Raw genomic sequence first — 22,526 nt, forward strand, 5'->3', positions numbered from 1 at the left:
GGGGGGGGAGTAAGGGACTGAAGGATATAAAAGGTTTTACTGCTTTATTCAGTTTTCTTTATTCGTGTTCATTACTTGTCTCTACCAGGTGACCAAAAAATCAACTTTACCAACGGAGAGTTGTAGGTTTTTCCGTCGGTAAAGTTTTTTTGGGTAGGTCAGTGGTCAAATGTACTCTCATAAGCATATATATGTATGTCCTCACAAATGTAACATACTCTTGCCTTTCAGGGGTCAATGTTCTTCCACAAGCAGATGTCTGTCCAAATAGAACATCATGTATGCATGTCAAATACTCATTCGTTTTGCCAAATTCTGATCCACAAAATCGGTTTCTCTCAATACAGAAAAAGCGTGAAATTGATGAGGAGACAAACTTCTGCTCTGAGGAGACGTTGAAAATGATGCTGAGTGGGAAGGTGAGGGTTCTTCATATAGTATTAGTTTGTCAGTCTTTGTTGCTAAAAGTATAGTTCCTCTCACGAATTTGCTCTTTGAATGATATCAGGGGACTGGTCGGTCACTACTGGAGTTAACTGATCTTATCATTATGTTGTAAAAGTATTTCAAATACTCAAATAAATTCCTATGAATTTAATAAAATATTGATCTGGCCTCTGAATTTAAAGTCCATTTTTGATAGGATCTTGCCAAGTAGACAGAGAGCCTTGAAGCCTCCACAGAATCCAAGTTCAAGAATGCCCTTTTGTCAATGCGAGACATGTCATCCACACTACCGCTTAGCATGATAGTTAATCATTTACCATTTACAGTGTACCTTTACCATATGGGAGAAAAAGTCCACATTATTCTATTACTCTTTATACTGACAGGACTTTAAGTTACATCGGTTTTTTTATTTTCTTTCTCTGCAAAGAATTAGACTTAAAGCAATGATGTTGTCTGTCACTAGTTGAACTAAACAAAGCTTTTAGTCATTCTTTTTTTCACCCCTTTTGTATGTTTATTTATGAACTGTTTTTAGATGGTTTAACCTTCCTTTTTTTTAACCATTGATCCCAGTGAATTTCTGTCGTATTGTTTAAGTGACCAAACTGTATCAATTTTACCGTTAAACAAATGCCCTGACAAAATGTCTCAAATGTAGAGGCAAGACAGCAAGCCTTCATCCTGTTTGTTTTGCTCTCTCCGCCCAGAGTGTGTTTGACCGACTAGAGCCAGAGGAGATGAGACGAGCACGGACAAGATCTAATCCTTATGAGACCATAAGAGGAGTCATTTTTCTGAACAGGTGATGGGGATGATATCAAATGCTTACCCCCTCCCCGTCTAAACCCCCCCCCCCAAAAAAAAAAAATTATTAATAAATAAATAAACTGGGAGATACTTTAGTCTGAGTGAAGATTTCATTAATTACAGCAATTCTGATGAAATTTAAAGGGATAACCTTTTTTTCATAAAAGAGTTGTGGCATTTGTATGTACAAAACAGATTTGCATATCTGTTTTAGTTTCGTTAAATATATTCAAGGTAGTTATATATTAATACATTTTATGTTTTGTTTAGCCAGAGGACGGTTAAATGTTGAGAGGAACATTTTAGTTAGTTAGTATTTCTCTTCGAAATTCCTACTCTGGTTTTTTTTGTGTTTAAAATTTGTGATTAAAACATGACGGCTAATTCTTTTGTCTAAGTAGTCTGTAATAAGTATCTTTTATAAATTTTAGAGCTGCCATGAAGATGGCAAATATGGATGCCATCCTAGACTTCATGTTCTCAAACCCAAGAAAGCCAAATGGGGTAAGTGAACTTTTGATATCTGTTTATCAACCTCTTGAGGTTTTTTTTTTTCTGGTAGAGATTGGATTTTGTTTGTACTAAGCTGTTATAACTTTTATTACTTTCCTGTTAACATGTTTCTAGAGTCTTGGCACAATACTTTGTTTGACCATAGACTGACAGTGGCGAAACATTTCTTAAAGGTTCTTATTTGTTGCCCTTTGGAACAACTTCACACAGTTCCTTGTGGTATAAATGCTTCATTTCAGAAGTGAAAAGGTTTTTTCACTGTGAGAATCAACACTGTGTAACATTTCATTTTCTCTGGTATTTTTTACGTTGATCCATAAACAGGACTGTTCTGGTTTGAAACCCCTATAGAACATTCTTCTACCTAAGTTATATTAGGAACATTTCTTCGCTCTCTACCCAGTTGGCTTGGTACTTTTGAAGCTTGGCATTAACTCAGAAGTACTGCCTTTTTTCAAGCCAAAAAGAGCCTTTGAAGACTCACTTTTATGAACAGCACCATGGTGAGATCCTTGGCATCTTTAGTTGTCTAATTGGGGTGTATTTTTTGTCCATGAGTGGCTAGTTCAAATGTGAGGTACGCTGACAAAATGAGTTACTTCTTGTAAAATCTTATGGAAATAGATATGTCAAATTAACAAGTGGACTTTGTACAGTTTATAAGTTTGAAATGTTAAAAACACATGTTATACTTTATTTTTTAAAAATGACATCGATAAATCTACCAGTTTGACCCCAATGTTAGTTTTTAGCTGATACTTCCATTCATGGATCGCGGGAAGTTACTCATGACTTTCTCATAATGATATTCTTCCTCCTAGGAGTCTCTGGTAGAGGCGAATGAGCTGCTGTACTTTGCTGATGTGTGTGCTGGGCCTGGGGGGTTCAGCGAGTACTTGTTGTGGAGGAAGAAGGGAGAGTCGAAAGGCTTTGGCCTGACTCTCAAGGGCTCTAATGACTTTAAGCTGGAGGACTTCTATGCAGGACCCCCAGAGATGTTTGAGCCCCATTACGGTAAGCAAGATTTGAAACTCGGTTAAATGCAGGCCACTATTTCCAAGTGAAAGGGATGGTGAAATGTTGTCATTATTAGGGTTCCGTTTATTTTCGTTCTTTGTGAAGATGACGAGTAGGAGGAATTTGTTACGGAAGTGTATTATTCTTACTCTGAAATGTATTTCCAGAAATACCTTTGAGTTTACTGGATGGACAGTTACTGATAGATACATGAACACACCTAATTTGGGTCCAGCACCTTTTGTGAATTACTTAATGTTATTGTTGGAAAATGAAGGATGTAAGCAAGAATTTAAAAAAATCTTTTTTAAGGGTTGAAGCAGCTCCTGTCTGAGATCTAGCCAAGTAACTTAGAAGAAGTAAAAATCAATTTCCCCAAGTCTTTTATTCTTGCAGGTGTCGGAGGTCTGCATGGAGATGGTGATATTTTCAACCCGGACAACCAAGCTGCTTTCAGGAAGTTTGTGTTGGACAACACAGGGGGTCAAGGAGTCCATGTTGTCATGGCCGATGGGGTAGGTATATTTTGTTTCCTGGTTTTCAAGATGGAACATAGGACATTTGGTACTGACCAAAATGTTCTCGCCCCAGAGATAAATGGCGAGATTGTTGAGATCACCCGGGCATATAGATACTTAGGGATCACTATAGATATCTAGTTGTCGTGGAAAGAACTTGTTGACTTTGTATCAGAGGCCACATTTTTTTTCCAGAATTAATTTAAAATAGACAGAAATGTCATGAAAACTTTCTACAAGGCAACGTTCGAAAGCATGGTGGTAACATTTCTAAGCAACGGTTATTACTTTTAGCTAGAGTTATACAGAAAGCGGCAAAAGCTCCTCTCTTTCACTTAGCTTTACAACATCAATATTGTGAAAACAATAAAGCAGATCATTGCTAACACCAAAGTCCCATTAAATTCAGAATATCAGACGTCTGTTTTATTTTTTTTTTAAGCAAGAACCAACAGGTATAAAAATTCATTCATGCCAGCATCAATACAAGCTATTATCAGGTGTGCGAGGAAAACATTATTTTGTATATATCCATCCAATGACTTTTCATGTGCATGTGCCTGTGTATGTAAGTGTTTGTGTTTGTGTGAAAGAGAAAGTGAGAAAGAGGGAAGGAGCGTGTTAAGGAGTGCATTTTCATGTATGTATTTACGATGCTGCAGCAAATTTGTCCTTGTGGAGATCATTAATTTTTATCATGTCTCATCTTACCTTATCTTACTTTCTATAAAAAGAAGTATTGTTTTGTACTTAAATTTTTTTAATACTTTTTTTTTTCGTCTTTTATTTTGAGACCAGTAATATAATCTGTTTTCTTTCAGGGTTTCTCTGTGGAGGGCCAAGAAAACATTCAAGAAATTTTATCAAAGCAGCTGTACCTGTGCCAGTTTTTGGTGGCTGTCTCCATCTTAAGAACAGGTCTGTAACATGGTTGTTATGATGGAACCTGGTGCTCCTATTGATCCTGTCCAAAGAGATTTTATATATAGTACAAGAGCTCGCAGCTTTGACATCACATATGTCAGGCATGGGGGCCTTTTTTCCCTCATCGGCTAGACCAATATGCCCTCAATCACGTAAACAATCTGACCTCCCACCCCGTTCCCCAAAAGCTCTAGTATATTAATTTAAACACCACCCTGCCTCCATATTTCAGTGCAACCTTGTAGATTTCCTCCAAAGGCGGCCGAGACACCTCCACGTGAGCCTTGAAAAGTACTCCCCCATCTTTTTTGTTTTAGTAGAGGTTTTACGGCGCTTGCAATTGCATAAGGTCATATGAGCGCCAGAAGATTAGAGATGTTGCAAGAGAGTAACAAACATAAAAAAGAAGAAGGGGAAATAAGGACGATAGATGTTTGATAGGAAAGAAGAAGCAAACCACACCAGAGCACCCGCCAACCAACCACACTCCACCGTCTTTTTAACTGCTCCTGTTTTGCCTTTGAGGTTCAACGTCCCAGAGTGGGAACATGCAGCGTTTGATTCTTTAAGTGTTTCAACCATCCACCATTCATACTACCTGCTTACGGAGTCAAACTCAAAGATTTTATTCTCAAAGATGTTATTGATTTATTACAGGATAAAATCTCCAATGTATATATTCAAGTGATTGTTTTTTAGCCATACCACGGCGTCACTTTTCACCCGATTCTGTTACTTTTAGTAAGCGTGACTCAGCAGCCCGCCGGAGCTACCCGGCTCGGGGTCACGGGGTTAATGAGCCCTGAAGCGACTTTGCCGGTGTCGGTCAGGAATTTCGCATTTTTGACTATGTTTAAAACGATATAACTTCTTCCCCATCCCACATAGCAAACCATTACACGGATGTACTAAAAGCTCAATGTCTTGAGATTTATTCTGCGTTAGAATGGTTAGTTTCTGTGCCTTAGTTTTTGTTCTAGACAAGTGTTTGTAGAGTACCCAATTTGTCCTATTTTAGTTACAAACTTATGAATAAATGATTGGTAATTTAAAAAGGGCTCAACAGATCTCTCCAAAATCTGTGTTAAGCTGACTACGAAAATCATGTCTTTTACCATGAGAAATCTTAAATCTGCGCCAGTAGTAATAGTCAAGTTATAAGGGAAGAAAGATGCACATCTGCATTTTTTAACTAAAGACGATCAGCGTTAGCTCTTATTTTACTATTAAACAAGAGAGAGTTACTCTGTGTTTGTTCATGAATCATGCTGTGTCTGTGCATACAACTAAAAAGATATAATATAAGCGATTAAAAAAAACACAAAACCATGTAAATACATGGGTAGAGATAAGCTTCTTGTATGGAATAAAAATAATGATAGCTAAAACATTCATTCTTAGTTTTTGTGTAGGAAATATGCGCGGACACAATTATGAATGTAAAGAAATCAGTTACATTGTCAGTTATTGCAAATGGTCATAGAAACGAAGAAAAAAGATGGAAAAGTCTGGTGCTGATTCAGTGTCCCTGGAAAGCTAGAAATTATTCTTATAACCCAATTACAAGAAGTCATCCCTATTATTCAGTCAACTTACAAAACCTAGACTTAGCGTTTTAAGAAAAGTAAGGAATTTCTGAAGTGTAACAGATACTGTTCATGTATTAAATCTACGTTGAAGATGTATTCTAGCACTAAAATCGATTTGTACTTTTCATAGAGAAACTTCATGGTAACTTTTATTAACTTTCGAGAAAATATGCGAATATTCACGGTTATATTAGACACATAAAGTTGTATTTGGAGGAATTACTTCATTGCGAATTGTGTGCCCAATGGATAAAATTGTAAAATTACAGCCTTCTATTATATACGCAGATACCATCTTTTCTGAGTATCTGCATCAATGTTATGTCGTTCATGTTCCAAAAGTTCGACAGATTTTGACGATGCTTTTTTTATAATATTGATTTTTTTTCTTTCACGCTAATCAAAAAAAAATTACAATTTAGCATTGCCGACTCCAGCGCGTCTAACGAAATAACCAGACAAGTTACAACGTCCGTTCTTTTTTGAGTCTTAATAGCAGAAATGCGTGCTTTGGGTGCACTAAATGAGAATTACCATAAATACAAGGATACACCTTAAATTGTACGTTGAAAAGTACAAAAAATTAGGTCGGCCCAGACAGAGCGGCGACAGGGAGCTGACCCCCGTGACCCCGACGTGATAAGGCGCCCGGCGGGGAACCCCCCGCAGCAACAAAAATTCCACTGCCGGTGCGCCGTGATACATATTTATTTCTCTGAATTGATGAATATTTTTATTTCTTGTATTTCCTTGTGGGCAATAGGTAATGGTCATATGTTCATTCATTAAAGTTTTTCTGCTCAAGACAAAGTTCCTGTGTATTTGCAACTTCTTTCCATTTACTTTGAAATGTAATCCATCTTTGGTCTTTAGCGAGGTTAGTGCATGCTCTAGTATTATGGTCTGCTCCTCCTTCTACTCTTCTCTTTTTCTTTTGCTTTGATGTGTCCCGGAACATCGTCGTGATGAGTCAAGATGAACCACAACTCAAGTCAATATTTTTATCAGAGCACGGTCAGCGGTTAACCACCTTATGGTGATGAGACCATAATGGTTTTGTCCGCTTGACTGTGCAAACACCACATACTATGGTCTCAGCTGATACAATGATCAATGATACTAAGTTTTGGCCAGAATTGTGCAAAAATTCGGGGAAGCTCATATTTTTATTGTGAATAGCAGATGTTTTTTGTTTACACCTCACAAAAAGCCTTTTTTGTTGCTGTGAGTAATTCTGAAGAGTTTATCAATGATCCAAACTGGATTTGCAAAGAGAAAGTTGATTTTTAAAGATTCTGACTCGAATGAGAGAAAGGTATAGCTTTGTTTTTATTCACTTATTCTAGGTTTATTGCATTTTGATGGATATCTTTCTACAGTAGCAAATTTAAATGTTCATAACATATTTGGATTGTAGGCAAATTGTATCTACCTTTTCTGATTTAGCACGTAACATTTTATCCTAAGCGAAAGTGGTTGACAATTGACTTGAGATTTCAAATTCTACCTTTTACTCTGTATAAGGATAAATGTCATCTTTCTTCTGCTTCCTCAGGGGGCCACTTTGTGTGCAAGCTGTTTGACCTTTTCACTCCCTTCAGTGTGGGACTTGTGTACCTGATGAACATGATCTTTGAGCAGGTGGCTATCTTCAAACCAGTCACAAGCCGACCAGCTAACTCGGAGAGGTATCACACTATTTTTTTCTCTGCTGCTTGCTTGTTTTGGGTTGGGTTTTTTGTTGTCTTTGACAATTCCTGCATCCCCTCTTGAGGATGAACTGCCACCTTTTTGATAGAATAAGAAATAGTGTTGTTCTTTGTAGTTGACAAGGTATGCTTCAGTGACCAAAGTCGTGGAAAGGAAATAAAGGATTTTTGTACGTTTTTTAATATCTTGATTGTTTTGAGTTACCTGCTTTGGAGAGCAATTTTTCTGTTTTACATATCATCGCTTTAGACCAATTTGTACAAAGTGCACTGTATAGTTAAGTGCACTTTGGACAAAATACTTCTGAGGCGACATGGTTTCTCTCACTACACCCTCTGAATATCATATCCTTGAATACCGCATGGCTGGAGGCACCATTGGCATGTTCTTTTTCTTCACCATCTCTCTTCCATTTCTGTATTCTGTCATGCTTTTTACCATCATTCATTAAGTGATCATCATTATGTCTCTGCGCTTGTTCTCTTTACCTCAGACACACCTCTGATTTCAGGTACATTGTGTGTAAAAATTTGAAGGAGGACAATGAGACTGTCCGCTGCTACATGCACGAGATCAACGTAGACTTGTGTCGTTACATGTCTGCCGTGTCTGTGGATGACATCAACCACATTGTCCCACTTGACACGCTCATGAACGATGAGCCATTCTTTATGTACATGGTGAACTCCAACGAAAAGTAAGTCGCTTTGATTGATTATAGAGGATGTGATATAACAAATAAGATCAAGATGCTAGCCGATGATAGGGAAAGGCGGAAAGTGTTTGTTCGTGGTCTAAACCCTGATGCAGGGTGAGAAAGGCATTGATGATTACGATATAACTAATAGGAAATGAGAAATCAAGGCTACTTTATTTCTATTGGATTTTTTTTTCTCCATTACATCTGCTGTAGAAGAGTAAGTATGCTTACATGATATCGTATTTGATTATAAACTTGTAAAAACCTGTTTATTTTTTTCCGAATGAAGCTCTCGCATTTCTCAGAAGGTGAAAAAGCTCCCACCAATTTGAAAATAAATATTGTGCTGGTGAGAGGGGTGTCATCGAATCCCAATCTCAACTTGACAACTTGATAGCTGCTTATTGTTTTTTGGATAATATGCTTACTTATTTCTTCACCATTTTCACTTCCCCCCCCTCCTCCTTCTCATTTTCCTCCTCTTTCCTCCTCTTCTTACTGTTTTGATTTCTCCAATCCCCTGTTTGAGCTTAGAGGTACCTAACTTTTGGTTTACAGTATAAGTGAGTATCCATTTTTTTGTCTTTATCTTTTGTTCACCAGCTTTGCCAAGGTGCAAGCCATCCACCTGAAGAAAATCGAAGTGTTTACTAAGAACAGGTAATTTCTTTTTACTTTGTTGCAATTGTTCCCGAATTTGATAATCAATTTTGAAAATTGATAGTATGTATTTGAAAGCATGAAGAGCTTCGAGGACAATTATTTTTTATTATAGTTTATAGTTTTTATTTTATTGGGAGAGATCCAGAACCTTTCATAGCTGTACCAAAGGCTTGCCTTAAATAGGGGAAAACAAATGTATTGTATACATTTTAATTTTGATGCTGTTGTTAATTAAACAAGTTTCTCATTAAAAAATACTAATTAAATAATGTTTTCTTTCTTTCATTCTTTCAGCTCATGTTCAAATTGTTTTTCTTTCTCTGTGTGTGGTTTTCTGGTGCTCTGGTGTGGTTTACTCCTTCTTTCCTATCAAACATTTATCTTCCTTATCTCCCCTCTTTCTTTCTTGTGTTTGTTACTCTCTTGTAACACCTCTGATCTTCGGCACTTGTGTGACCTTAATGTGTTGCAAGTGCCATAAAACACTTACTAAAACAATTTAAAAAAAAAAAAAAGTTTTTCTTTCTCTGCAGCCAGTTGTATGAGACCAGGCAATCAGAGGTCAGGAAGAATTGCTTACTGAAGTGGAAGGTAAGCAGAATGTATTTATAATTCATCTATTTTAGGGAGTTTCTTTGTCGGGGGTGGGTGGGGAGACAAGATTTTTGTCAAATGTGGGGTTTTTTCAAGTTGTCTGTCCTTTCAATATTTTTCCCAAGTGTTTATTTCTTTTACCCATTGTTGTTGTAGTAAGACCCATTGATTGTGACTTGGAAAAAAACTAGCTGTTCACTTACCATTCTTATCTAGCTTGCATCAACAATTAAATTAAGTAATTTAGATTAGCTTACAGTTTATTTTAAATTTTTTTCCAGATACCAGATGAGGTACGAGCTGCTCCTGGTCGACCGGATCCAAACTCTGTGTTCCAGTCTATGGTAAAGGTAAGAAGTCAAAGCAGTCCCTAAGGACAGTGTTTATACGGAACAGCCCTATAATGATGGCATGTATGGCTATTTCAGCTCATGTGTGCCTGAAAGTGCCAGCTGTGCTCTTGTTCCTTTCATTGTTGAGTGATGCACTAGTTCACTGCCTCCCTTTCAGGTTTGTAAATCAAAGTGCCTGCCAACAATATTTGGAGGGGTAGTGGAAGAGAAAAGTTGTGATTGAGCAAACTAAGAAAGACTCATGCGAGAGGAGATTTTTGAAAATGTAATTTGTCAAGGTCATACTAGAGGTGCTGATTTTTCCTCTTTTATTCAGAAATCCAGATTTCTTGGAGTGTTGAGACTTTGCCCCACTTTAGGCTGATTGTTGAACTTAGAATATAAAAATGTGTGTCATTGTGATAAAATCAGACACTCGTCAAACTAATGAGATTGAAGCAACCAACATTTTTCTGCCTATAGGGCAATTTTTGTCAAGAATTTTTTGGGGTAGTTTTTAGACTTTTTTTTAGTATCCTCAACACATTTTGTGTTTATTTAAAAACATTTCTGTGCAGATTTTACGGAAAAAAACATTGTTCTATGACACTTTACTTTAACTTTACTTTTCCGCTCCAGCGGCCATTTGGGTTCTAGCCCTTCGGTCTTTCGATATGGCCAAGAATTGACAGGTTTATGTGAAAATGTGAAATTACAGTTTTTAAAGTTGCTCAAGCTTTGGAATTCATCCTGTTCAAGATTGACGGAGCGTTACAATGAAACTTTTTTTTTTTCTTTATTTTTCAGGGTGACTCTGCAGTTCTGGAGCAGGGTGGGACAGTACTGACCCAAGACAATCTAAACAGTATCAAGTCTTTAGCAAGTTACTCCTGCTCTGTACTAGGGGATGGTCCAACATTCCACATACTGGGATGTGGGGTAAGAAAGAAAAAAGGCTATAGTTGTGATTGTGAAAATAGACCCGAAATGTGTGTTACGTTGATAATTTTTTGTTTACTTTCTCTTGCGGAGGTGTTGGTCGCCGTCTTGTTATTTTTTTTAAAAATTTATCCATCGCCACTTCATTACGGAGTGCACATTGCAGGTCGGATCGGGTCGAGGGCAATCGCCTCTCTCCTCGCCTGAAAAAAAACGGGTTTGTTTTTGATGCGACGAGTTGGACGCGATCGGCTTGTGCCTCGATAGCCACTTTGCTCCATCGATCTGGCTAACAAACCGCCCTGACCCGACCCGATCCGATCCCCCGATGGGTGAACATCAACAAGCCTAGGCCAGTTACGGGAAATGGATAATTATGGACTTTGTGCACTTCGCGAAATTAAAGAGTTCTGTTTTCGTAGTAAAAATCTTTCGCTTTTTTAAAAGTAAAAATATAATTGTTTTGTGAAAAATGCGAAAAAAAAACGTGAAAAAATCCTGGGAATCCAAAATTATGCAAATGTTACGGAATTATGTGAAAAAACGCAGTTACGCCACGGACGCACAATAGCATAATCTAACGGGGACAAAATGTAAGACTGGATTTGGGCGTTTGCATCCATTTGAAATAACCTTTGACCCATAAATAACTAAAACAAACACATTTTAAAAAATTTTCTTGTTTTATAGCCATTCATACCATGACATAAAACAAAAAAATGAGCAAAATTATATTTTGGGTGATTTCTTTTCAAAATGACAATCTCAAATTGTCTCCCGGGCCCTGACCGTGAAATCCGCCATATCTCTCCTTCTCCTTGTCTTTGACTGTTTCTCTCAAATGACTCTTGTAATCTTAGGCCCTTCAGAAAATTAGTTTTTGGCTTATACCCTTGATATGTTTCTGGATGGACCTGCAGCAGCTGCTTTTATGTTTGTGATCTTTCCCAGAGGTTTCATGTGTTTCGTTGGGACAACAGAGGCAAAATGAGGTGGCAAAAACTGAACTCAACAAAACTGGAACTTCCCAGCAAGACCCTACTTGAGGTTCAGGAAGTGCAAGAGCTCAAGGGAGAAGTAAGATATTGTTTAATTTCTTTTTACCAGTGCCAGTAAAGTATGCTGTTATTGTTAAGAACAATATTTTTGTTACTTATCCCCTCCACCCTCCATTACTTTCAATTTGGGAACAATTTGTACTCAATGTTTTGACTTACCAATATTTCTTTGTACAAACATGAGAAAAGAACACTTTTCACAGTTGTCTGCATAAATGAAAGGAAGATTTTCATATTTCACAGCCAAAATGTTTTGATAATAAAGACTCTTGCCAAGGTACTTTAGCAGTATAAGTCACAACATATCATTCAGCGAAATGTTTTCATTTTGTTTTGGGAGTTCATATGGTACTTATTTGGAAATTAGCTAAAATCTGTTCGACTGTTCGACACATACGCACAAATGGTCTTTCATATGCACAACAGCAAACAAGAGCCTTATTTGAGTACGCTTTCAGAGTCAGAGGATGAAAAGTTATACATCATGGCCACTTCAGTAATTTGTTAATATTTTTGTTAAATGCTCTTTTTTTTTTGGTATATATTTTGTACTTGTGTTACTCAAATCATGGGTGGTTGGAGGACACCATTGTGAGGTCATTCCTTACTCTTTCACACTGTTATTTCTCTCTGCATGTCTCTCATTACCCCTGTTAAGAAATAACCATATTCATGTTGATGTCCTGTTTTTTAAAATCTTGCGAACATTTACTCAGCTCTTTTATATGTTGCTAACATCACTTCACAGGGCAAAGGTCAACGCAGGCAGACCACCATTCATGTGCTAGACGCTCTTTTCCTCTGTGGTGAAGATGTGAGGCAGATGTCTTTTGAGAAAAGGTAAGCCTTCTCACATCCTTCCCTGTAGGGACTTTTTCTTACAGAAAATTCTTTTGTCCTTAATTTCTTTTTTTTTTTTTTACTTCCAATGTTCATTTTTTTCAACGGAAGATCATTGTGAAGAATCTTATTTTTCATGTCTTTGTCCTTTGCCTTGATTCGGATCAATATGATTATTTTATTATATGTGTCACGACATGATGGAATCAGGAGCTCGCCAGTTTTAGCCACTTGGAGTTTTTGATATCATGTTGTTCATTTGCCTTGCTTTTGATGAAATAAGAAATAACCATCTAGCATGAATAGAATTCGAGCGGGGGTTCCCTAGTGCCAGAGGTAAAATTATCGAGAAAATGGCCATCAAATGAATTAACTTCCAAAGCAAAAGTGTCCTTGAAAACTGTAAATTTACTTTTTTTATACCTTTCATCCATGTTTTGTTTTTTTGTGGTAAAATTCACGCAGGAATGTATTCTTTTAACGGACCTAAAAGGTGTTGAGCAAACAAATTATAATTTTTTTTAAATTGCCCAGCTCTCAGAAAAATGCTGATTTCTTCGATTACATTATTTAGACAAGGGCTTGATTTCATAATATCTCACATATAACAGTGATCTGTGGATTGTATTTTAGATTTTTTATTTATTGTTTTTTTATTATTTTTAATTCTCATTCTCTCTTTTAGGCAAGAAAAACTGGGCAAATTTGTGCGTGCCTTGAGAAAGCCGACAAGGTCTGATCTGGCTTATATGTTAAAACCTGACGTCTTCCCTCTGGAGCAAATTGACAAGGTCTTTCAAAGGTAGGTGGCTGGACATGATACCCTAGTGCTTTAGCGCATTACTGTCTTCCTCATTTAAGTTTTAATTATCATTTGTATCAATGCTGCAAATATGAAAAGAAAAAGCAGATCGAGACTTGGGTATTTTTTTAATTTTGTGACATAATAAAAAAGATAAGTTTGATGTTTTTCGCCCCTTCGGACTTCATCAGGAAGGTGATAAAAAACAACTCTGTGGTAACAAAAGGTGCATTCACTTGTTACACGTTGTAGAATGATGATTTGTCATTATTATCAACATCATCATCATCATCATCATCATTCTTATTACAGTAGTCTCCGCCAAAACGAACAGTGCTTGGGAGGGCTCTTTAGCGTGTGTTTATGCATAGCGTGCATTTACATGAACCTTGACAAAGAGAGGAAGGGACGCAACCATCTCATTGCTTTGATATTTTTTTTAGTGACCTCCCTTAGGAGTCGGGGTCATTTTGGCCTTCTCCGATGACTACATTGTGAAGCATTCCCCGACTGCGGTTAAGAATACAAAGGCGTTGAATGGGTTGGTGGGGGGGGGGGGCAGAAAGATAGACTCAATGTAATGATATGCACCATAAAATGTCGGGAACAGACAGATAGCGTAAGAGGAAACTGTTGGTGATAGTCATAGAGACGACGGCGAAGTCACTTGGCTTTCCAAGCAACCACCGCTGGCAGTAAATTTATGGACGACATCAGAATCATAGATCTCTACATTCAGAGAAATATTTCTCTTGTAATTCGTTGAGCAAGTACATTATAAGCTTTTTGAGCGCAGCTGATTAAGCTTACTTGACTAATCTTTGATCCTATAGAGGCCTATCTAGTGTTCTATAGCATTCACGCATGCTGCGCATCACAGGCCTAGGTCTAACTAAACATTACAGTCATTCACCCAAACAACACCAGTCAGAAACCTTCTCTCAAAGATGCATTTCCAGTGACCTGTTAAAAAACATTTCAGTACTCCAACCCCCCCCCATCATTTCACCGATCAGTCCTAGACCTATGTGTCTGTGGAAAGTTGTGTGTCAAAACGCTGTCCATCACTCTCTTTGTTCGGTGTGAGGGGCACTCTCGCCAAATATCCAGTTTTCTCAGCTGGTCTTATGTTTCTCGGCTGGTCTTATGCAAGCTGTGAAGATTGTAGTAAAAATTTCCTCTACCTGTCAGCGTGTTTCGAGGATCAGAGCGTGTGTTTAGTTTGAGTGACCGTGCGTTTGTACGCCTAAATTATATTGTTAAAAACCTGTCATATGACGAAAGCGTGCATTTAAGCGGAGTGTGCTTTTGTATGGTGTGCGTTTTGGCGGAGACTATACTGTATTATGATTTGTTCTGAGAATAAAAACAGTTGGGACATGTAAGAAGACAATTTTGATAAAGATGATAAGTATATGATGTTTCACTCACACCAGCTTCATCTCCATTCTTGTTGTAAACATCATCATGTAGAGAATGAAGGAGAGAGAGAGAAGAAGAGAGATGGAGATAAATTATCATTATAAGAGCATTGTGCTTGTGTTCTTTGTATTTTTATTGTAAAAGGCATGGAGCACTTTCACAGTGGGAATGCGTTATATTATTTAAATTTTGATTTTTTAATATTTTTTTATATTATTATTATCATCATAGCAACTTGTCAAAGCTACTTCTGTCCTCCCACTTTCCCTTCATTCTTACTGATACCGCGAAATATGATTGTAGTACAGGACCTCGGATGAAAGCCATACATTATGATGTGATTTATCTACAATATGTATTGTACTTGCAAAAGATCTCGTTGTTTGTTTGAACTTATTTTATACTATGGAGAGCTTCTTTTCTGTTATGCATTTTTTTTTCCTGATCGATATAAGAGGCAATTTACATGCTCCATGCTTTAATTTCTCTCATAGGCAATATTAGCATTACCAATTAACTTGACTTATAAAAAATAAAATTGCTACTTAACTCTGCGTATGTGTACGGCCTACTTGATATTTGTATATTAAGATTTTGGCTTAATTTGGTCTTTCTGCATGTGGTCTTACTGCCTGTATGTGAAACCCTAAGCCTCAACTTGAATTAACTAGATCATCTAGATGTTTGCAGCACTAACTCAAAGGACCTATACCTGAGCAGTGGTGAGGATCATAAAAACCAAACAAAGTATCAACTCTCTCTCCAGGAAGAGGTTTTGAAGTCCTAAGCCTAGTTTAGTTGAAGATTTAATATTATCTGCAAGTTTGCTTTGGTGCTGCTAGTTTTGTTATATTCGCATATGTTTGCTTTGCTCGTTAATGCATTTATTATTTTTTATTTGTTCCTTCCAGACTCAGCATGCGGCAAATCAAGGGCTCCAACAACCCACGTTTATGTTACTGTAATGATTCCGGAAGCTTCTTTCAGCCTGCTGGGGTCAGCATTCTGCAGACAGTCAAAGGTATTGGCCTCATCTCTGTTATTTGGAGTGTCCCTCCTGCCTTTTGCTCAGCAGAGATTACTTAGGATTTTCTTTGGACCTTGTTCTGTAGCACAAGAACGAGACCACATTACCAAGCTGACAAAAGAGCCTTTTTAAAAATCACCGCAGTTTTGAAATAAAGAGGCTTTTAGTCAGCGTAACCATTTAAAAAAGGAGTTCTTCGGAAATTTGAATTCTAGATTATATAAAAACTAGTCACAGTTTCACTTGTTTTTTTCACACAAGTAGGGTAACTGATCAGACTTTCAATTTAGCAAATAAAAAATTTGGCTCCGAAAATGAAAAAAGGCGTTTTTGTCAGCTTACAGCAGTATTGGCCTCATCTCTGTTACTTAGAGAGTATCATTCCTGCCTTGTACTCAATGGAGATTACTTGTTCTTTTCCTTTGACCTTGTTCTGAAATAGTATAAGAAAGAAATGAAATTGTATAAGGAAGAGACCACTTTTGTCTATCTAAACTGAATTTTGTTTTTCATTTTTATGTATAAATGCAAAATGTACAATATGAAAATAGGAGCTCGGCTCAGCTTCTGAGAAACATATGCTCAGACCTTGAATGATTAGAATGCTCACTATCGCCTTCAAATATTTGCCTGGTGTGGTGAGTTTAGGACGAAAGGACAACATTATGAACTGATATAGGTACATTTGTTTCAGTCCGAAGAACTGAATACAACAATTATGCACAGCGTAACAACAGTTGCAGACATTACCTTGCCATTATTGGTTGCCACAGTGCAATGTTATTATTAATCCGAATACAGGAAAAAGAGGCTAAAACAGCACCTGGACATGGATGGCTGGTGCCTCTATAAATAAATCATTGATGGTCTGGTCTGGTCAGTGCAATGTTAATTTTTAGCTGGAATTGGTGCTCTAATGGTTAAGCTACCTTACTCTCAGCTGTAAGTGGTAGGTTCAAATCCTATCCAGGGCCCAGCAGTGGGACACTTGACTTGACTTACGGGACTTGAACATCTAGCTCTCACTGATAAGATTGAAGGCAAATGAGATATGGGTAGACCCACAGCAACTGACTTGAAAAGCCTGAACAGATTGGTGACAGGGAAAGACCAGGATGATATAGTTTTTTGAGAGCATCTGAGCAAAGAAATAAATGACATATCATGACCGTCGATGTATATCGCAGATCTTGAACTTCATAATGGTGATTTTTTCATTTGTTTCATTATTTTTTTTTCTAATTTTTGATTCTTCAGACTACTGTGCATATTTCCCTTTTTAAGATAAATGATAATGTTTGAAATAGGCAGCTAACATTCTGTGGGCTCATATTTCATTTTGTCCTCATTTATATTTTGAGTAGAAGTCTAAAACATTTTCTTTTAGTTTAGAATGTGATTTATTTAAGGTGCAGTTTTTTTTAAAAGAGGGAGGGACAGAAAAATAAACTTATGTGATCAATATCATGCAGTAAAACTTTTAACATTTCAGAACCGTGGATCCGTGGTTACAGCAAAAGCACAGGTCGAAAATACTGGTTCAACATTTTGAGTCGGGAGTCTGTTTATGAATGCCCCAGCGGTGCAACAGCATCTGTCAGGTAATACAGCTTGTCCTTCTCTACAGTTCTTTTACCCAGTCATGCCCTCTGTAAGCTGTCACCGGACAGCTTTTTCAAAGAATTTTTTGGAAGTCGGTGCAGAGACTGTTGTATAATAGATAAAGTTCAGAAACTGGTGTAGTGTTAATGAGAAGACATGATTATAATGACAATGAAAGCCATACATTAATTTTATCGTTTTAGACCACATAAATTTTCTAGCATCCTATTACAATAATATGTTTGTCTGTTTTATGCTACAGAAGAACAAAATGAAAGCAAGCAAGGAAACTAATGAACAGTAGGAAACAAATATTTTTTTTAACTCACTTGAGCCTGAGCTATTTTTGACCCAACAACCTTTGCAGCCTGACAGTTTTGAGGTATATTGAATCGTTAAAGTTAACCACAGAAAGACTGAAAGGTACCATAATTTTTTTAATGCAATTAAAGAATTGAATGCTCTTTTAGAAAAAGGAAACTGCAACTTTTTTGTATGAATAGTTTTTATTTTTTCCATATTTTGAAAAGGTAATGTCGAGGGGGGCGGAACACTATTTTTGTTGCACCCAATTAGTAATAAAATTATCTATTGCAATGCAAGGGTGACTGACTTAGTCCATTACAGCTCAAAAAGTAGGTACCAGAAACTAAATTTTCAAAGTAGGTGTATGCCAAATTTATCTGTTCCATTTGAAAGGCCTATATCCATTGAGCATTTTGGTACCATTCTTTTTAGCCTCTCAGTCAATTTTTAAGAAAATGGTAGTTGTTTAAAATTTGATCAAATTTGTTAGTCAGTCACTGGCTGCATCCCCATGTTTGACAGATAATAAAAGAGTACCAACTTCAAGAGCACTAAACATCTCCACATTAACAGAGTACAATCACTATAACAAATATATGGAGCCTAATTTTTTTCAAGACAGATCATTGCAACCGAGCGTTGACCCGGCCGGCGCCGCACAGGCCCCCGCGGCGAGCGAGTCGGCTTTATACTGTAGTGTACCCCGCATGGGGGGGTCACATGTTTTCCGAGTCTCGCGGAAGGATTGATGCAAAATAATTCCAAGCTGATTACTCTGTTCTAATAGGAAATGAACTAATCTTTTAATTGATACCATTTTTGAGCCGGTATTTTACATAATTTGTGTAAAAAATTATCTTTAAAATTTTGTACGGTATTTTTAAAGGCTTTCTATTTAAACGCCAAAGGCCAAAAATATACCACGGGAAAGCCTGTTTAAAGCTCTACAGTTCTCCGGCTATGAAAAGACGGTATTTAATCATCCCTCTTTCCGCGAAGCATTTGAATGCATGCGTGTCAATTTTTGAACCGGCCGACCACGCATTCCGACCGCGAGGGGCTTCGCTTTCCTCGGCAATGCTCCAGCTAATATGACATATAAACAACTTACACCATTGTAACAAGGAAAAGCTGAACTTTTACAAGGTGTACAGCGTTTGGTGTTTTATAGCGAAAGAGCAAAGAAACAGCGATCGGAATTACCCCGATTTCACCGATACCATGCGGTCGGAAGGCCTCTCAGTGCCCACGAGGCCGTGTTTACGCCACCTACAAAAAGTATTGCGCCATAACTTCACCAAATTTTTTTAGGAAATGAAACAAGTGGGTCAAGTGTTGGCTCGCTGCTTCCTGTAGCTTGTAAACGAAAATCACTTAAGATATTGATCAATAAAGTGCATCCCGTAAATACACGGGATTCTGCCAGCGGGTCGGCAGGGCGCCCTGTAAATACACGAGAATAGGCTCAAGTGTTAACACTTTGCAGTCACCCGGCCAGCAGTAAAAAATGCCCAATATGGTCCCACAGCCAGAAGAGTGACTGCAACGGACTTCTTGGGCTTGGCGTAGTGTGACCAGAATGGATAATTTCCACCGCCACATTATTGCGCCAAGTGATCGCAAAGTGTTAAAGAACTGAGTAAACTTTTGTCATGAGACCTGTAGCACATAATTTGAACTCAAGAAAAATCTACCAGCATATTAGTTTATGATAGAACATGAAATGATTCTGAATAATTAGTCGCTTTAAAGGACAAGCGGGCTAACCCAGATTTTGGGGGTTTCCAAAAATCTTGACCTTCACCAAAAGTGGGCATTGCCCTACCTATAGGAGAAGTTTAGTTTCTTTGGTGTGTATATTTATTTAGTTGTAAAGAAAACTCTCCTTGTCTTTTAAAGAAACTGAACAAGGGGCAAAAACTTTTTCCCTCGATTTTCTCAAAACAGCATTTTTGGGGATAGCCCCCTTGTGCTTTAAAGCGACCAATTGAGCAGTGGTCTTAAATTGTTATTCCCATCACACAGCATAGCCACCTGTGCACACCAGGAATAAGTAAAAGTTGCTCGCCACTGGAAAATGAATATGGAAAGAATGGTGATAATCATGAGTTGCAGTTCCGTTATATTTTTTTAATTTTTCAGCAATAGTTGAAAAGATTTAAAAACTTTGTTGCTCTGAAAATGCCTATATCTTGTGACCAAAAAATCCTTCACTGTGAGACTAGGGCGGGATTATGCTAATAGGCTACACTTAAGATATTCAGTCAGGAAGGTTTGTTTGTTATTAAGGTGGTGTGGTATTTGAGCTAACTGGGCAAGGGCCAAGTTTTGTTACTCTATGTCTTTTTCATATTTAAGATTTTATTTGAGATATGAAATTGAAAAAGGGCTGGTTCAACGCCCAACTATTCTCAGAATTTTTTTGTGTGACGGCACAAAGTAGTTTTGTTTCTTTTTCGTTTAATGTCACACGTGCACTATAAATCTACCAAAATAGTTGGAAAATAATTTTTGTATTGTCTCTCATGATCTAAAAAAAAACACGATTTCCTTTTACTTCCGTAGTGATTGTAAAAAGAACCTTCTAACGTGGTTGTGGACGGACGGAGTTCGAGTCCACCCTGATCAACAGCATGAAGACCCAAAACAGCTGTCCAAGGATCAGATTCTGGCCTTCATCAAAAAGCTTCGGAATCCCTGAGAGGCGCTAATGTTTCTTACATTTTGCTCATCCGTCTCATCTTTTGTCTTATTTGTACACTCGAGGCAGTGTATGGTCATGTTAGTGAAAGACAGTGCTTTTTTGTCTTATGCACTCTTGTGAAATACAAGAAGAGTCAACGCAGAGTCTTCCTGTCATTGTATGTTGCTTGTGAAGACATATCCATGTCCCCGAGCCATTCAGGAGCAGTAACTATGCGTTAAGGTTCCTCAAGTCATGTTGCATGGGTTTGTGTACAATGCACATGCTGCTGTCATTTGAATAGTTGAAGCTTTTATCAGTATCAGAGATTTAGAATTTCTCTTCTAGTAAGGTTGTCCCTCTTTAAAAACTTTGCTGTGAAGCATGTACACCACAGGCCACACCATTACACCCAAATGAAAGGCAACAACATCAGTCTTGCAATAGCTGAGGTCGGTCGGCACCTTCCCCCTTGTCCTTCATGTCCTTTGTGGATCAATAAAGTTTATCTTTTCCTATATTTTGTCTTATTTGGCGCATATGGTGTTCTCTGTAGTGAACCGGTAGTACACAGAATCTAAAATATTTTATATATCTATGATGTGCACCAGCCATTCCTTCTTTACATTAGTTGTTTTACCCCCCTGTCATGGATAGCTTTGCTTTTATATTTTAGTATTTTTTAAGGTTTACTTGTAGATAAAACATATTAATGACCAAAAACACTGTGACATTTAAATAATGAAACAGACTTGTATTGTCCATTTTTAAAAATGATTTTTCTTTTAAGTGTTACTGTTATATATCGACCCGTATTCAATTACAAAAATGTCAGAATGATTTTCTTGGAATTTGTTTACATTTCCTTTGCTCAAGTGGACTGCTTTTTTTTTATACGATCAGCTTCCTGTGGTATAAGTATGCATATTGGGGTTTATGGCATTGATAACTTTTAGGGTTTTATAGAGGGATTTGGAGGGGGGGGGGGTGTTTGTGCTTGCCTCAAGTCAGTGGCCAATATCTGTAAACCGTGCTCAAACCAAATATTTAACCCCAAAAATCCTAGGTTTATGACTTCCGATTCCAAAGCATATGCTGCCTTCAGAGTTCTCTCTATAGGCTCTATAACCTTGTGTTTAGGTCATGAAATTGAATTGTTAGAAAATCTGAGTTGGTTGTATAGTATAACGTGCAAGTCAGATAACTCAAAATTATATACTTGTATGAAAGCACAATGTCATCATTTGTCCTGCAGTGCCCCTTACACCCTATTTTGTGAGTAATACAAAATGTCAAGATTAGTGAAAGTCATTTCCTTTGAATTAACTTAGTCCCCAGAGAATGAATTACGTCTGCTAGATTAAATTATATACTAAATGTGATACAGTTACCTCCAGAAATATAGATGCTTGCCGGATGTTCTGGTGTATTATAGTTTAATGCTGCTACTTATTGATGAAGACTGAACAATTGAAGGAAAGACTATATTTTATTGTAATACAATTCTCTATGGTTAATTTTTACGGGACAAGTATTCAGATTTAATGTCTATTTCCAATATAACCCAATCACACGGATAGAGAGCCACGAAAATGTAAAAAAACAGAAAGACAAGTTCCAAATCACTGCATTATGGATTCAAACCACAGTCATCCACATTGTTGTCTAGTAGGATACCTACTGAAGTAAAGGAGTACCCAGGAAAAACTGAGGTATTAGAAAATATAAAAGTTAATCTTTTTTTTTTTTTGAAAGGGCTAGAATACTAAATGTGAGGCATCGTGGTGAAATCAGGCGCTTGTCAAAATAATAAAATTGAAGAAACTGGCATTTTCCCGCCAGTTTGGCTATTTTTATCTTCTTTTTTTTTTTTGTTGATCAACATCTTTACGTCCATTCAAGAACACATTTCTGCGTGGGTTTTACTGAAAACCATTGATTAAAGGCACAAAAATGTAAGATTTCAGTTTCCAGGAGCTCAGAAGCTATAGAAATAACCCAACTTTGGTGGCCATTTTCTCGCCAGTTCA

The 22,526-nt window shown here is 37.3% G+C and overlaps 1 protein-coding gene across 1 annotated transcript in view; it reads left to right on the forward strand.

Annotated features, from left to right (window-relative positions):
* The window catches only part of LOC101864090 (cap-specific mRNA (nucleoside-2'-O-)-methyltransferase 1), a 29,736-nt gene extending 7,482 nt beyond the window's left edge, over positions 1-22,254 (forward strand). Inside the window, exons 5-22 of the mRNA XM_005107621.3 lie at positions 348-419; positions 1,158-1,252; positions 1,689-1,761; positions 2,592-2,784; positions 3,184-3,302; positions 4,127-4,223; positions 7,374-7,506; positions 8,040-8,225; positions 8,832-8,888; positions 9,425-9,482; positions 9,767-9,835; positions 10,625-10,756; positions 11,708-11,833; positions 12,563-12,654; positions 13,340-13,456; positions 15,790-15,899; positions 17,398-17,506; positions 20,379-22,254. Of these exons, the coding sequence (XP_005107678.1) occupies positions 348-419; positions 1,158-1,252; positions 1,689-1,761; positions 2,592-2,784; positions 3,184-3,302; positions 4,127-4,223; positions 7,374-7,506; positions 8,040-8,225; positions 8,832-8,888; positions 9,425-9,482; positions 9,767-9,835; positions 10,625-10,756; positions 11,708-11,833; positions 12,563-12,654; positions 13,340-13,456; positions 15,790-15,899; positions 17,398-17,506; positions 20,379-20,514 (1,974 nt within the window). The 3' untranslated portion in view covers positions 20,515-22,254. The remainder of the gene's footprint in view (positions 1-347; positions 420-1,157; positions 1,253-1,688; positions 1,762-2,591; positions 2,785-3,183; positions 3,303-4,126; positions 4,224-7,373; positions 7,507-8,039; positions 8,226-8,831; positions 8,889-9,424; positions 9,483-9,766; positions 9,836-10,624; positions 10,757-11,707; positions 11,834-12,562; positions 12,655-13,339; positions 13,457-15,789; positions 15,900-17,397; positions 17,507-20,378) is intronic.
* Positions 22,255-22,526: the final 272 nt, after the last annotated feature.

This window comes from Aplysia californica, unplaced genomic scaffold (assembly GCF_000002075.1).
Source record: "Aplysia californica isolate F4 #8 unplaced genomic scaffold, AplCal3.0 scaffold00616, whole genome shotgun sequence".
NCBI lineage: Eukaryota > Metazoa > Mollusca > Gastropoda > Aplysiida > Aplysiidae > Aplysia > Aplysia californica.